This window comes from Hyperolius riggenbachi, chromosome 3, assembly GCF_040937935.1.
Source record: "Hyperolius riggenbachi isolate aHypRig1 chromosome 3, aHypRig1.pri, whole genome shotgun sequence".
Lineage (NCBI taxonomy): Eukaryota > Metazoa > Chordata > Amphibia > Anura > Hyperoliidae > Hyperolius > Hyperolius riggenbachi.
Window position 1 is genome coordinate 167,862,629 of NC_090648.1, and position 14,837 is coordinate 167,877,465.

The following is a 14,837-nucleotide window of genomic DNA, read 5'->3' on the forward strand; positions in this document are numbered from 1 at the left end:
CCTGAACTCTTGCACATGAAAGAAGGAAAACCTAGAGAGTTTGTATGTATTTAGAGAGTTTAGCATGCCTAATTCTCCCTCATCTGTGACTAATTTGCAAACACAGGATGTTAATCCTATGTTTGCCTCCATGAAAGCAGGAAGTAGGCACTGCAGATTTATTGCAGGATTTGTATCCACTGTAACAAATGTTTTTTTTTTAAAGGTTATTATGATGTTGCTTTTCTTATAGAGCAAAGAGGAAGTTTTAAAATCAGGTCTGCTTTAATTTTGCATGCAAGTTAGAATTATTGGCATCACCCACCCCAGTATACTGAAGTATTGGACAGCAGAAGCAGCGATTTTTCTCTCCTCCTTCAGGCATCTCCAGTGATGAGCGACTTCCTCTCTCTCCTTCACTGCTCACTCTAGTGCCTGCTCCTTCTGCGTAGCGTAATTACATTGGACTTGTAGAGAGTGAGATACCGATCACTGGAACTAACAGTGAGGGAGAGACAGAAGGTCCTAAATCGCTGGAGGTGCCAGGAGGAGTTAAGAGAATTGCTGCTGCGCTCCCCTAAGGGCTGCTGCCGTTGGGGGAGCGCAGAACGGGGGGCCACTAACGCCACCAGGGAAGCTATATTGAGGGCCACTGACACCACCAGGGAAGCTATATTGGGGAGGGAGGTGGCCACTAACACTACCAGGGAAGCTATATTGGGGGCCACTGACACCACCAGGGAAGTTATATGGGGGAAGGGTGCAGGGTACTAACACCACCAGGGAAGCTATATGAAGGTAAGGGGCCTCACCAATACCACTAGGGAAGCTATATCAGGAAGGGGGGCACTAACACCACCAGGGAACCTATATTGGAGGGGGGGGGGGGGGGGGTAATACTGGAGGGCATGTCTTTTGGCTATAGATGCCTGGGTTTGGGGGGGGGGGGGGGGGGGTACCTAATATTGGAGCACATCTGACTAAATGCTTTGGAATGGGGCTACCTAATGGGGCACATCTGGCTATACTGGGGAGGGGGCTACCCAATACTGGGGGCATATATGGCGATCTATACTGGTGAGAGGGCTGCCTACTGCTGGAGGTATTATGACTATACTGGGCAGGGGGGGCTGAATAGAGTCCTGGTTAAGGGTGCTGCCTTTGACATGGGAGACCAGGGTTCGAATCCTGGCTAGGGTCAGTACCTATTCAGTAAGGAGTTCAAGGCAAGACTCCCTAACACTGCAGGGTGGCCTACTGAGCGCATCCCAGTGGCTGCAGCTCTTGAGCGCTTTGAGTCCGACAGGAGAAAAGAGCTATATAAATGTTTGGATTATCATTATTATTATTACCTAATACTGGGGCATATCTGACATGTCGCATGTGAGCACGGCAGCGGCCATACTCAGATGTGACTTAGTACTGTGGCCGCCTCTCCAGCACTCGCGCTGAGCGTATTCAAGCCTCATGTTGCGTTAATAGTGAGAAAAAAAAACAAGTCCATCTAACTAAATGCAAATAAAGAAAAAAGAAGACACGCCATTGGGTTGAACTTGTTTATTAATCAAAAAACATACACCATGTCTTTGAGGGGTTCCCCTTCTTCATAGACTATTAAAATATAACAGCATTAAATTACTTCACCAAGCGCACCACAACCTGAAGACTCCACCCATTTGGGTGATCCAATACATCAACTCCTTGCATGCAAGCATAGGGAACTACATAGGAGTGTGTACCCATAACTGCACCTGGAAACATCATCGTACTTTATCCATATATATTTTTCAATTTTGTATTATTAAATCAATTTACGGAAGTTTGCGCTACTTTGCATTGAACACGTTTCATTCTAACATTTAATCACCCCAGACCATTACAATGTAATTCAGATCCATCTTGGTTTATAAAGAGCAAGGTGGCTAGCGTGGTGGACGAGGCATTTGTTATGGGTACGATAGTCAAAGGGTTGAAGGAGTACAGTAGAACCTTGGTTCGCAAGCATAATTCGTTCTGGAAACATGCTTGTAATCCAAAGCACTCATATCAAAGCAAATTTATCCATAGGAATAAATGGAAACCCAGGTAATTAATTCTACAATCCAAAAACCGTTATAGTAAAATAGTATAAAATGCAAGTAACCATTGCTATCTGTTTGCTCACCCCAACTTTTCTTTTTGTGTATCTTTAAAGGACTTCCGAGGCAAGGGGGCATAAACAGATTTTACTCACCTAGGGCTTCTTACAGCCCCTAGAAGCTGTATCAGTCCCTCGCCACAGCCCTGGTCCTCCACGTTGTCCCGCTGGGCTCCCCGAAGATCATGACCCTACTGGCAAGTCGGCTCTTAGACGAATGTCAGCGAATACACGATTGTGACAACATGGAGGACCCAGGCTGCTGCACAGAAGTGCCTACCTGCCGGCGGGGGTTGTGATCTTCATGGGCGGTCAGTGGGACAACGGGGAGTATTGGGGCTGCAGCGAGGGACTGAGACAGCTGCTGGAGGCTGGAAGATCCTCCAGGTGAGTAAAAGCATGGAGAGGGGAGGTTAGTGTTATGAATGAAGAGGAGGGAGGTTAGTGTTAGGCATGAAGAGGGGGTAGGTTAGTGTTAGGCATGAAGAGGGGGTAGGTTAGTGTTAGGCATGAAGAGGGGGTAGGTTAGTGTTAGGCATGAAGAGGGGGTAGGTTAGTGTTAGGCATGAAGAGGGGGTAGGTTAGTGTTAGGCATGAAGAGGGGGTAGGTTAGTGTTAGGCATGAAGAGGGGGTAGGTTAGTGTTAGGCATGAAGAGGGGGTAGGTTAGTGTTAGGCTTGGAGAGGGGGGAGGTTAGTGTTAGGCGTGGAGAGCAGGGAGGTTAGTGTTAGGCGTGAGGAGGGGGGAGGTTAGTGTTAGGCATGAAGAGGAGGGAGGTTAGTGTTAGGTGTGAAGAGGGGGAAGGTTAGTGTTAAGCATGAAGAGGGGGGAGGTTAATGTTAGGCGTGAAGAGCGGGGAGGTTCGTGTTAAGTGTGGAGAGGAGGGAGGTTAGTGTTAGGTGTGAACAGGGGGGAGAGGTTAGTGTTAGGCATGGAGAGGAGGGAGATTAGTGTTAGGCGTGAAGAGGGGGGGGGTTAGTGTTAGGTGTGAAGGGGGGGGAGGTTAGTGTTCGGCAAGGAGAGGAGAGGTTAGTGTTAGGCGTCAAGAGGGGGAGGTTAGTGTTAGGTGTAAAGAGGGGAGGAGGTTAGTGTTAGGCAAGGAGAGGAGGGAGGTTAGTGTTAGGCGTGAAGAGGGGGGAGGTTTGTGTTAGGCGTGAAGAGGGGGGAGGTTTGTGTTAGGCGTGAAGAGGGGGACGTTAGAGTTAGGAATGGAGAGCAACAGATAATACCATTATTACGGCTATCGTAATTCTTCAAGCCCAGATGTCTTGCAGCAATGCTAAACGTACCCTTTTAGATGTTGGAAGATTCACTCTGTAATTCTTCATAAGAACCTAGCAGTAGACTTTTATATAAGCTTGAAATCAGCTTTCTTGTATTAAGGTATTTTCTCTGGATATTTTTCTTACTGTCCTTTGTACTTTTTTTCTGAATCCTACATTCCTCAGCAAATATTTTTTATTTCTTACCATTAATCCCGATTTAAATTTAGATCCAGATAAAAGTGAGATGGCTTCTTGGAACAGCTTGACTTTTGTTTAGTTACGATTTGTGCAGGAGATTGCTTGGGGTCCAGTTACAGGCCTGATGGAGGAGGAGGAGGAGGAAGAGACAGGACAGACTCTGATGAAATACGCTTCCAGGGACCGCTCTCATTTACATTATTCTAAACAACAATCCATTTCAAGCTTTACTAAAGGTCGCAGAACAGTTTAAACTGAGGTCAGAGATATAGATCATATGCACAGAGCTTACTCACAGTTTAGCAAAACACTGCAGAACTTTTTAAGGACTACCTTTATTTTTCTACATGTACTGCAGCTGCTCACCAGTGCTAAATGGGACAATGACTGTAACTTGGAAGGTAAAACAATCACTCCGGGATATGACTTTATCCTGCTGGTTTATATCAGAATAACTAAACACATAGCTCAAGTACACACAGTACATGTACTGATTTATCAGCCAAAGCATTAGTCATTCTGTTCAGCCAGTATTGTAGTTCATACACGTTTGCCAGACTACGCAGACCGGAAGTGGACACTGCCATTTCCGGTTTTAGCTTTGTGGCTTCCTGTGTCATTTATCTGCACAATGAATAAGCATCAGGTTACTCCAAACCCCACAAAGGAAACACCTGCCTGGTTATTCAGTGTAGCAGGGTTGTGTTATTCATAAGAGTGGCCAGACAGAATTATAAGTGCTTTGATAAGTCAATTATTTCCCATATAGTATATTCCTAATGAGTGCTTGTCTCCTTGCTTCATGGAAAGTACAACTGAAAGTACAACTATTTGTCAACTGATGGTAGTGATTTTGTTCAGATTCCCAGACTGCAGAGAACATAGACTTTCCTTTTGGCACACATGTATCATTTTTTCTAAAGAGACAAAAGACAAACATTTATATTGCGCTTTTCTCCTGGCGGACTCAAAGCGCCAGAGCTGCAGCCACTAGGACGAGCTCTATAGGCAGTAGCAGTGTTAGGGAGACTTGCCTAAGGCCTCCTACTGAATAGGTGCTGGCTTACTGAACAGGCAGAGCCGAGATTCGATTTTCTGGATGATTCAATTACTTTTCAATCACTACTGAATCTACAGGACATCTATTGTCTCTAACTTATTTAATAAATTCACTTTCAATCAATCTTGGGCAGTTTATTGATTGGACATTTGATCAGACATAATGGAAATTCTCTGTGAAGGCTCATTCACACTAGGGGCGTTTTCGGCCGTTTTTCAAGCGCCGGCGATTTTTAAAATCGCCCACAAAATGCTAGTGCAATGAATCTCTATGAGACGGTTCCTATCAGCGTGGTCCATGCGCTGTGCGTTCAGCAAAGCGGTATCTGTACCATTTTGGGGGCGTTTGTACTATAAAGGAAGGTATAGGAAGAGCGATAAACGCTCACAAAACCGCTTTATGCGGCGATTGTGTTCGCGTTTTTGTATTTATTCTTTTCCGGGTCAAAGAGTTCACTTTGTGACTTGCGTCAGGGAGAGAATTACAAAATCGCTCTGGAAAAGCGCACAGAAAAATGCTTTTACCAGTGGAGCGCCGGGGGTTGGGGGGTAAGCGCACAAACGCAAATCGCTTGCGTTTGCATTTTCGATTTTAGGTGTGAATGAGGCCTGAGAGCTTGTGAGGGAACAGCAGGCCGGGGGGGAGCAGTGGTGGATCGATGGCCACATAGCGTTGCCCAGCGCTTGAGGTTGATTGCTGCTCAATAGATTTCTGCTGAAATTGTGCAGTGTGTAGAAATCGATCATCAGAAAACTGATCGGGGAGAAATCAATCCGCTTGGAAGACTGGGTCATAATCGACTCACGTGCAGGGCCGGATTTCTGGAAAGGCCACAAAGGCCTTGGGAGGCTGCAGACCAAAGGGGCACCAGAATATGAAAGAGGGGTTATTACATATAAAAGTGTAGGCTGAAATGCATTTATTTATTTATTTATTGTATTTATAAAGCTCCAACATATTACGCAGCGCTGGACATTAGTTAAAGGGACACTGGCGAAAAATTGTAAAATTTAAAAAATGTGCAAACATATACAAATAAGAAGTATGTTCTTTTCCAGAGTAAAATGAGCCATAAATTACTTTTCTCCTATGTTGCTGTCACTTACAGTAGGAAGTAGAAATCTGACAGAAGTGACAGGTTTTGGACTGGTTCATCTCTTCATAGGGGATTCTCAACAAGACTTTTATTCTTTATAAAGATATTCCCTGAAAAGGATTTAAACAATGATGCTGGCCAGCTTCCCTGCTCGCTACACAGTTTTTTGGCAGTTGGACAGAGCAACTGCCATTCACTGAGTGCTTTTGAAAATAAATAAATCCCTGAGAATCCCCTATGAAGAGATGGACTAGTCCAAAACCTGTCGCTTCTGTCAGATTTCTACTACCTACTGTATGTGACAGCAACATAGGAGAAAAGTAATTTATGGCTCATTTTACTCTGGAAAAGAACATACTTCTTATTTGTATATGTTTGCACATTTTTTAAATTTTACAATTTTTCGCCAGTGTCCCTTTAACTAATGTCCAGCGCTGCGTAATATGTTGGAGCTTTATAAATACAATAAATAAATAAATAAATGCATTTCAGCCTACACTTTTATATGTAATAACCCCTCTTTCATATTCTGGTGCCCCTTTGGTCTGCAGCCTCCCAAGGCCTTTGTGGCCTTTCCAGAAATCCGGCCCTGCACGTGAGTCGATTATGACCCAGTCTTCCAAGCGGATTGATATACTTTTTATTTGTATATGTTTGCACATATTTTAAATTTTAAAATATTTGCCATAGTGCCCCTTTAAAGAGAAACCGAGGTGTGTTTGAAGAATGTGATCTGAATACAGAGGCTGGATCTGCCTATACAGCCCAGCCTCTGTTGGTATTCCAAACCCCCCTAATGTCCCCCTGCACTCTGAAATCAGACATAGATCACAGCTGCGCTGTGCTGCTGTGTTTACATCTGTAGTGTCAGTCTCACAGCACAGCTGTGATTTATGAGGGATTGCAGAGTGCAGGGGGACCTTAGGGGGGTTTGGAATACCAACAGAGGCTGGGTTGTATAGGCAGATCCAGCCTCACTATGCAGATCACATTCTTCAAACCCACCTCGGTTTCTCTTTAAGGTTCCTGATAACATTTAAGGGTGACATACAGCAATAAGGGAATACAGGCAAGCCAGATCATCATCAGTATGAGTACAGGAAATGCTTAGTCACTGGATGGGTGTAGGAAGATTAGGCAAGTTGAGTTCACTCAGATCCATAGTAGGATGGGTGTACAGTAATGGAGGTGCATGAACAGGTAGGAGACACAGGGAGGAAGACCCTGCCCGAAGGCTTACAATCTAGAGGGAGAGGAAGGGACATGAAAGGTAGGGGACCAGAGTTCAGCTGCGGGTTTAGAGCACCAGTGGTGGGGGGCTAGGCCAGAGTGAAAAGGTGCATTTTGAGGGCCTTCTTTAATTGTTGGAGGGGGCAACCCTAATGGGGGAGGTAGGGAGTTCCATAGTGTTGGAAATGGAGAGCAACACATAAAAAGGGAAACTGATGCCTAAGGGAGCTGGTCGTGAAATAGAGCAGCTATGGTACATGGATGATACACATTGTAGAGGGGGCTGTACATGGAATGGGAGGGGGCTGCAGCACTTGAATGGCAAGCTACAACATACTAGGCCTAGGGATACAAAAAGTTTAAATCCAGCCTTGCTCATCTGTGCCTAGCTTTAGAAGTGAATGCTTAGTTTTTTTTATTGGGATTATTGTTCAGATAATGGACATATTGGTCAAGGAACTGGAATCTTCCATGTCAGCTCAGATTCAGTTAGCTGGAAGAAAATTCATACTTAACATAAAAATATAGAAGTATAACAGGCACAGCCTCAAAATGAACAAGGCCTCTTTCAAGCGGGCATCTGAAGGCTGCTACATCGACCAAGTGCATGTTATTACTCAGCAATGGTAGTGGACAGGCACTGACCCCCCCCCAACCCCCACCGCCCATGGAGTCACATCTGAAACCCCACTGCAGCCGTGCTTTGAAGTGACATGTAGTGTTTCTCTGCCTCCAGTTAATGTCATTGTGTGTTAAGCGCTGTCACGCAAGGTGTTACCAATGCGGCAGACAGAATGCTGAACTGCACCACAAGTGCGTAGTTCAGCTGTTCATCTGAAAGAGGCTTTAGCATAGGATGAATAAATACCAGGAGTAAAAGCGTGAAATGCAGTTATGGAGAATCTAATTTCCTAGTTAAATATGCTCTGTCTGAAACTAACTAGCGACCAATGTGAAATACTGCAGTGAAAACGCCATTCAGTAAATACAGGATTATTGCTTGTACATTAGTATGGGAACAAGCTGGCAAAATGAAAGAACTGAAACTACAGTTTCAACAAACACATTAGGAGTCATCAAATAAATATATAAGGAACGTACCTCCTGATCGTTCTCACGGCCCATGTAGCCAGCTTCCAAAGGCAATGCACGCTCACAGGCTCTGTAGGTAAGGATGTGCAGCTCATACCTTGTCTTATGCACTCAGATGGCACTTGTATTGGCTGGAAATGGGTATTGCAGACTTGGCTGCAGAACCGTAGGAACAGACAATTTTGGTTCCATAATCCTCTGCTTCTATTTAAGTCTGCTCTCATAATTGTATCCTTGCCCGTGATTGCGATAGTTACCTTGTGCTACTCTGCTGGGTGTTATATCTGTGGATTACTGTGTACGGCCTTAGCTTTGCCTTTTGACTCTGTTATCAGATTGCTACCTGCACCAACCTATTGCTTGTACCCGACTACTCTTTGGATTATCCCTTGGTATTGACGTTGGATTTGATTCTCTGTGTATGAATCTTGGCTTGTCTGGATAACGCATGTTGCTCATTCCCTGATTAAGAGCCACCTGCCATACATGTAAGAACCTGGACTGCCTGGTTATCCCTTGCCTGTGTATCTGTCTAGTGGGTTCTGGTGCTACTTTTGCTTTCTAACATGTCTGTTCCAATATCTTGCATGCTGGGCTTGGGTGTAACTGAGATTGGCCATCGCTCGACTGAGCAGGGACGTGCCACATAAGGTGAAGACTGTGGAGGAGATTGGGGCATTGGGACTGAAGAAAGCAAGAGATCTGCCAGGCCTCACAAAATAATGAGCAAGTTTCATTAATGAGACAAGCAAGGGCCAGGTTTGCATGATTCAACCAAGAGCAGAGGCAGGCTTGGAACCCACTACAAAACGATATCACTAATCGCAATCGCTAGCGTTTTGTGAGAGCGTTTTGTAAGCAAATTTCATGAGCGTTTTTGGGAGTGATTTTAAAAAGTGCAAGGTTTTTGCCAGCGATTGTGTAGCGATTAGCGTTTTTAATTCTGATTGGTCCTTTCAAGTAATTTTAATTATTTTACAGTGTGCAGTAACTTCAAAACGCTAGCAAAATCACTCTGTGCAGGTTTTGATGAGCGATTATGCCAGTGTTTATATACTTTACATTGCAGAAACGCTAACTGCTAACAGCTAAAATTGCTGCATGTCCTGCATTTTGCGATATGGTGATCACAGTCGCTCCAGTGGAATTTGGCCCATCTATTAACATTAGCTGAGCGTTTAGGGAAATCGCTAGCGGTTTGAATCGCTCACTAAACGCTCACAAAATCGCTCCAGTGGGTTCCAGGCCGCAGAGATAGTTCAAGACAGAGTAAGGCTTCAAAGAAGAATACTGATATTTTATCAACACTTCAAAGTCAAATTAAAGTCTTCCTGTGAGTGTTGTTGCATGCAAGACTTTGTTTGTGATTGTTTTGTTGCATTTTGCCCTCTTGTGGCCATGAGTATACAATACATCAATTCTTTTGTACAATACTATTCATTTTAAAACAATATCTGCAAAGGAAATATTCACAATATGCCATATACAAAGTGTTTTTGCATTTGATGCATACATTGTTGGCAGTAAAAGGAGAGAACTACGATAAATAATATCTTTTTCAAGCATCTGCTCACACTTTACTCTGAAAATGCTATCAACAAGCATTTACCATAATGTAGCTGAATGCTCTGGTCTTCAAACTAGATTGTAACGATTGTGGAATTCTCTCCGTGGTCAGCGCTGACACTGCGGAAATCCTCCACAAGCGTATAATTTGAGAGAACCCAGCAAAAGGTGCAACGCACCTGTAGAGGGAAATTGCTGTCGGCAGGTGGAGCTGTGGAGTGCAGAGGAACAGCTCCTCTGCCCTGCCACAGACGCCAGACAGGAATTGCACGAAGGGAAGAAATGCAGGGCAAGTCCACCAATCTAGCCGCCAACCTGCGACGGCGGACACACAACAGAGGAAACCAAGCGAGAACGCAATCGCAAGAGAAGCAATTGCGAAAGAGAATGAGCACAGGGATAGAATGTATGTATGTGCCCCAATCTAGTCGCCAACCCGCGACGGTGCACACACAACAGCAGATATGAAGTAGGAACGCAATCGCGAGAGAGGCGATTGCCAGAGGTGACACAAGGCTACAGCAAGGCAGAGCACGAGAGTAGCAAAGGCACAGCAAATCATACAATGAGAACATAAGGAAAATAACAAACACTAACTAAACTTGAACACTGCACTCATTCGCAACAGCGAAAGCGTTTTCTGCGCGGTCTCCGCGTGTTAAGCACAACAGAGACAAGCACGCCTAACTAACCACCGAAAGACAAACATGAAACAGAGGACGTGAGCGCTTGCTTAACGGTTACCTCACCGAGCCTCCAGCAAGCGATCGTAGCAGACAAGACAGATACACGAAAACAGGAATAAGTGAGAGATCCAGTGCTCTTTCCGCCAGAGCGAGTGCGATCCAAGTACAGCAAGAGAGATGGAGATCAGACGGATCCACAGCACTAGCGCAAGGCGAGTGCGATCTAGGCAAGACAGATCAGATGAGATAGCTGGTAGCAACCGCTGCTCCAGCTATACTCCAAGAACAAAGATCAGAACGACTTCCTGTCGACCACCGCTGGGACAGGACAATCGCAAAAGACAAACAAAACAGATATGCAATCCTAACTGCACTAGGGAACCTGCCTAGTGCAGTCCCAGGAATTACTCTAGGCTAATCTTCAAACAATGAGCAAAGCTGACACTCCAGGAGTGTTTCACAGGACAAACCCTTATGACCAGCCCAGGTCTGTGATATCACATGGTATTTATAGTACAAACCTCCAGAGGATGTGGCTAGGAAATTTGCATGACCAACGTATGCAAATTCCTCAGCAGCAGCAAGCTGCAAAACTGACAAAAGGTCTCTCTTCCAGAGACCTGGAGAATGCAGACCTGAACAGTGGTCAAAAAGCTGCCTGCCTGCGCAGGCAGCCGAGCGGATCCTCACATAGATCTGGCCTCTCATTGGATTGGCTTCTGTACAATGCCAGAGGTAGTGTGAAGCATTGTTTTTAATCTGGCTTCTGGGAATCTAAGCATCACCAAATTTTTCATGTTAAAATGGTACTTTGGAACAATGAGGTTTAACATTTAAAGTGAACCTAAACAGATGAGAAAAAAAGTTTCACTTACCCGAGGCTTCTACGAGCCCACTGCAGCCGCCCTGTGCCCATGCCGTCAATCAACGATCCTCCAGTCCCCCACCAGCTTAGTTTTGCTTTTCAGCAATTGGCCAGTCAGTTCAGAGTTCTTTAGGTACTGTATATGCTGATCAAGGGGTACGTTTTATCAGTCGTTTATTTATTGTATTTATAAAGCGCCAACAACCTGAGATTGTGAATTATTGAGTAGGAAAATGAAAAAAAGCTTTAATTTCAGACATGTATTCTCGTGTGGTATCAAACCTTAGAGGATCTCACCCCTGCAATGAGTAAATGTCTGGACAGGCTTCATTTTGTGGTTGGTGTTGAGGTCTGGGAATCTATATTCATCAGTATGGCTTGTTCCTCAATTAACATCTTGAAAGAGTGCTCATGTAAGATTCTCTACGACCCGTACCATACACCTGTAAGCTCCTCCAATGGAGAATGTTATCTGCTGATATTTGTTTTAGGGGGTGTGGTCAGATCCCCGATCAGCTACACTGCTGGTGGTGATGCCCTGCAGTGAAAACCTTTTGGCATACATGGTTCACGCTTATCTCAGATGGTATTGGGATCCCCATACTTGCAGATCCCTGGACTGCCCTTTTCCATAGACACAGACATAAGCTAGGCCTACCCAAGCCCTTCAGTGCCTTTATAGCCCAAGTCTGCAATGCTTCCAAAGCTTTCATAACCTGAACATTGAAAGGTTCACCCCACCATGTAATCCTTAGACCACAAGCTTCAGGTAATGTGTATGCTAGAGCGCATCACCTTTACAGTCTCTAATAAACTGGACAAATTCCTTAGCATATAGGGACCTTGGTCTGTTTGGTCTTCCCAACGACCCTTCAAGATTATTCCAGGCCTTGGCCCTCCCCTAGGTACCACCTAAATTACACCACTCCAAGGGTGGTCCCCAAATCAAAGTTCTAAGTCTTCCCCGTACACTATGTCCTCCTACTGTATGCATTGACTCTTTAACCTCTATGTTATATTTCATGTTGTTTCAGTTTACCTTGACTACAGCTGTTTCACGATTGTTATAAAAATCTTCTCTTTAGTTCAATAAAAAGATGAAAACATTTTTTTACTTTGAAGAGAAATAAATGTTGCAACGTTACAGAAGCTCATCGAAATTATGTCACAGTGAATATGTGCCATAATCAAACATAAAGGCGGTCCAACAAAATATTGGGAGGGTGTGACTTTTTTGAAAGGTAGTGTACATATACTGTATTTAACTGGTCGCTTCATTTAGCAACACATTGGTATGGTAAATAAGCCTCAACACTGGGATCCTCGGGGGTCATTTTTGGTTGCACTGTCCAAAGCTGAAAGTTTCCTACCTTACAACTCTAATGGCTCATAGACACTGGGTACGGCTGTCGCTGCAACCACGTGGCACGCGCGTGTTGTGGCGACAGGTCGCCCGTGTGTATGACGCGCGCGCCCCGAACCGTCGCTACTCAAAGCTGTTGCCAGGCGATTGACTTGTTCAATCGCCGGCAACAGCTGTCGCCGCAACTGTCGCTAGTCCGTGTGTGTATGCGGACTAGCGACAGGAGACCCAATGCAAGTGAATGGAGCATCCGGCTGGGGGATGCTCCATTCACAGACAGCTTCCGCCGTGTCTCTGTCTTTCTGGGAGACGTGTACATAGCTGTCGCCACCAGGGAGCTGTCGCTCCCTGGTCTCGTGGCCATGCAACGGGGAACAATTGTGCCCCGTGTGTATGTAGCTTTAGGAATTGCCAGTTTTATCTCAATTTGTAGTTTCCTCCTTTATCGCAGATTCTTCTCAAGCAGGCAAACATTTGTCTGATTTATATCGATGGTTTGCTGCCACCCAGTGGCTGTTCTGAGTAACATTTATCTTGTCTTTTTTTTAAAGGGAAGGTTCAAGCAAAATAAAAAAAATGAGTTTCACTTACCTGGGGCTTCTACCAGCCCCATGCAGCCATCCTGTGCCCTCGTAGTCACCCACTGCTGCTCCAGTCCCCCGCTGGCAGCTTGCCGACCTCGGAGGTCGGCGGGCCGCATTGCGTAAATTTTTACGCATTCCCGCTAGTGCAGGAACATTAACACATACATTTTTACACGTTACTGGTTCAATGCGTTACTGGTACATTCCCTTTAAGCAAGGAGTTCTGAATCAGGATGATACCATTTATTTTTATAAAATCTTTTGTTTTAGATGGCTCGATAGATAATCGATAGATAATCTCCCGCCCGATCGTTTCGCCGCTCGATTCTGCATTGCGCACAATGGAAAAAGATAAGAAAAACGAGCGGAATATAAGCGAAACGCCTGCGGAATCGAGCAGGGTATCGTTCGAGCGGGAGAATCGAGCAGTGTATGCCCAGCAATAGATTTTCTGTCAGATTTACCTGCCAGATAGATAATTTCCAACATATATTCTGTTGTTCAGTAGAATCATTTTATAGTAAATGCACATACAGTGTATAGTCATAGAGGCGCTGGTCTGGGGACTAAATGTACTATAGCCAAATGTTTACTATATCAGAGTTTACTATAATGAGATTCTACTGTATTCCTTTATATTGCAATAAGCCATGTTTTAATAATGCCATTCATGGGGAAAATTAATTTCTTACATCAATTAGATTTTTATGTCATTTACAGGTAGTCCAAAGGAGTTACAAACGCCTGACGTACGAATGCTGCGGCAAGTCTAATGAGGTCATTACAATACTGCATGCGACAGGGACGAGGGCCGCAAAGAGGAACTCCTGGTGAAGCGCCATGGGACATGCCTTTGTCAAGCGTGTAGATAGCAGTGCCGAATCTTCTGTGTCTGCATTGGTTCCCTCTTATATCCCAATCAAAAACCATGCTAGTAAGTTACCAGGCTCCACCTCCTCCCTCAAAAAAGCTGTCCTTAGACTATTACAGCAGGAGTGTCAGATTATGACACACACACTTGCTGTGATGACTTCATGTGATTACTTACAGATGAGGGGGGATTAGACAGGCTCTTCTCTCTAAAAACACACGGGGCTCATTTCTCTGTTTTCATTGTGTCCTGTGCAAAAGTTTAATTGACCATTTACAATAAAGATGGTAGATAAAACAGCCTGGTACAGGTTAAAGAAAAAAAATACACAATATGGGCTGTTAAGAGGACAAGTGATACTGTTTCTCCTACATGTTAAAATCTTTGGACTTCTAGAACTTTCCAAAGTGTACTGGTTGCATCTTTTGCCTAATGTATCGAAATTAACATTATTCATCATGTGCCTTTAGATGCAAACCCAAGATGTAAAACATGCATCTCTTGTTCTGAATTGTCGCACAGATTGGTGATAGATGCATATTTTGTATGTATGGTACATGTATGTAAGTAAACCATTCATGAAAGTTTTAAAATATTGTATGGATTTTACACAAGTTTTATAAAAGAATGTACTAAAAGCTCAATTGTAATGGTGAACATTAGTACGTTTACAAAAAATAATTTCCACCACAACTAAACTCGCTTTATGTGCTAGTCCCTATTTGGGACTTACTGTGAGTAACTTCAGTGTTTAGGCCCCTTTTACACTAGGAGTCAAAACCTGCATTGCTTTGCACTATTTTACCGCAAGATGCCGCATAAGCAATAAAAGTCTATGAAGACTT

At 44.3% G+C, this 14,837-nt stretch overlaps 1 protein-coding gene across 4 annotated transcripts in view; it reads left to right on the forward strand.

Moving 5' to 3' along the window:
• The window catches only part of LOC137561217 (eukaryotic translation initiation factor 3 subunit J-like), a 31,049-nt gene extending 16,419 nt beyond the window's left edge, over positions 1–14,630 (forward strand). For all 4 annotated transcript variants that reach the window (XM_068272474.1, XM_068272473.1, XM_068272476.1 and 1 more), the window contains one exon: positions 13,842–14,630. In XM_068272474.1, the coding sequence (XP_068128575.1) occupies positions 13,842–13,894 (53 nt within the window). In that variant the 3' untranslated portion in view covers positions 13,895–14,630. The remainder of the gene's footprint in view (positions 1–13,841) is intronic.
• Positions 14,631–14,837: the final 207 nt, after the last annotated feature.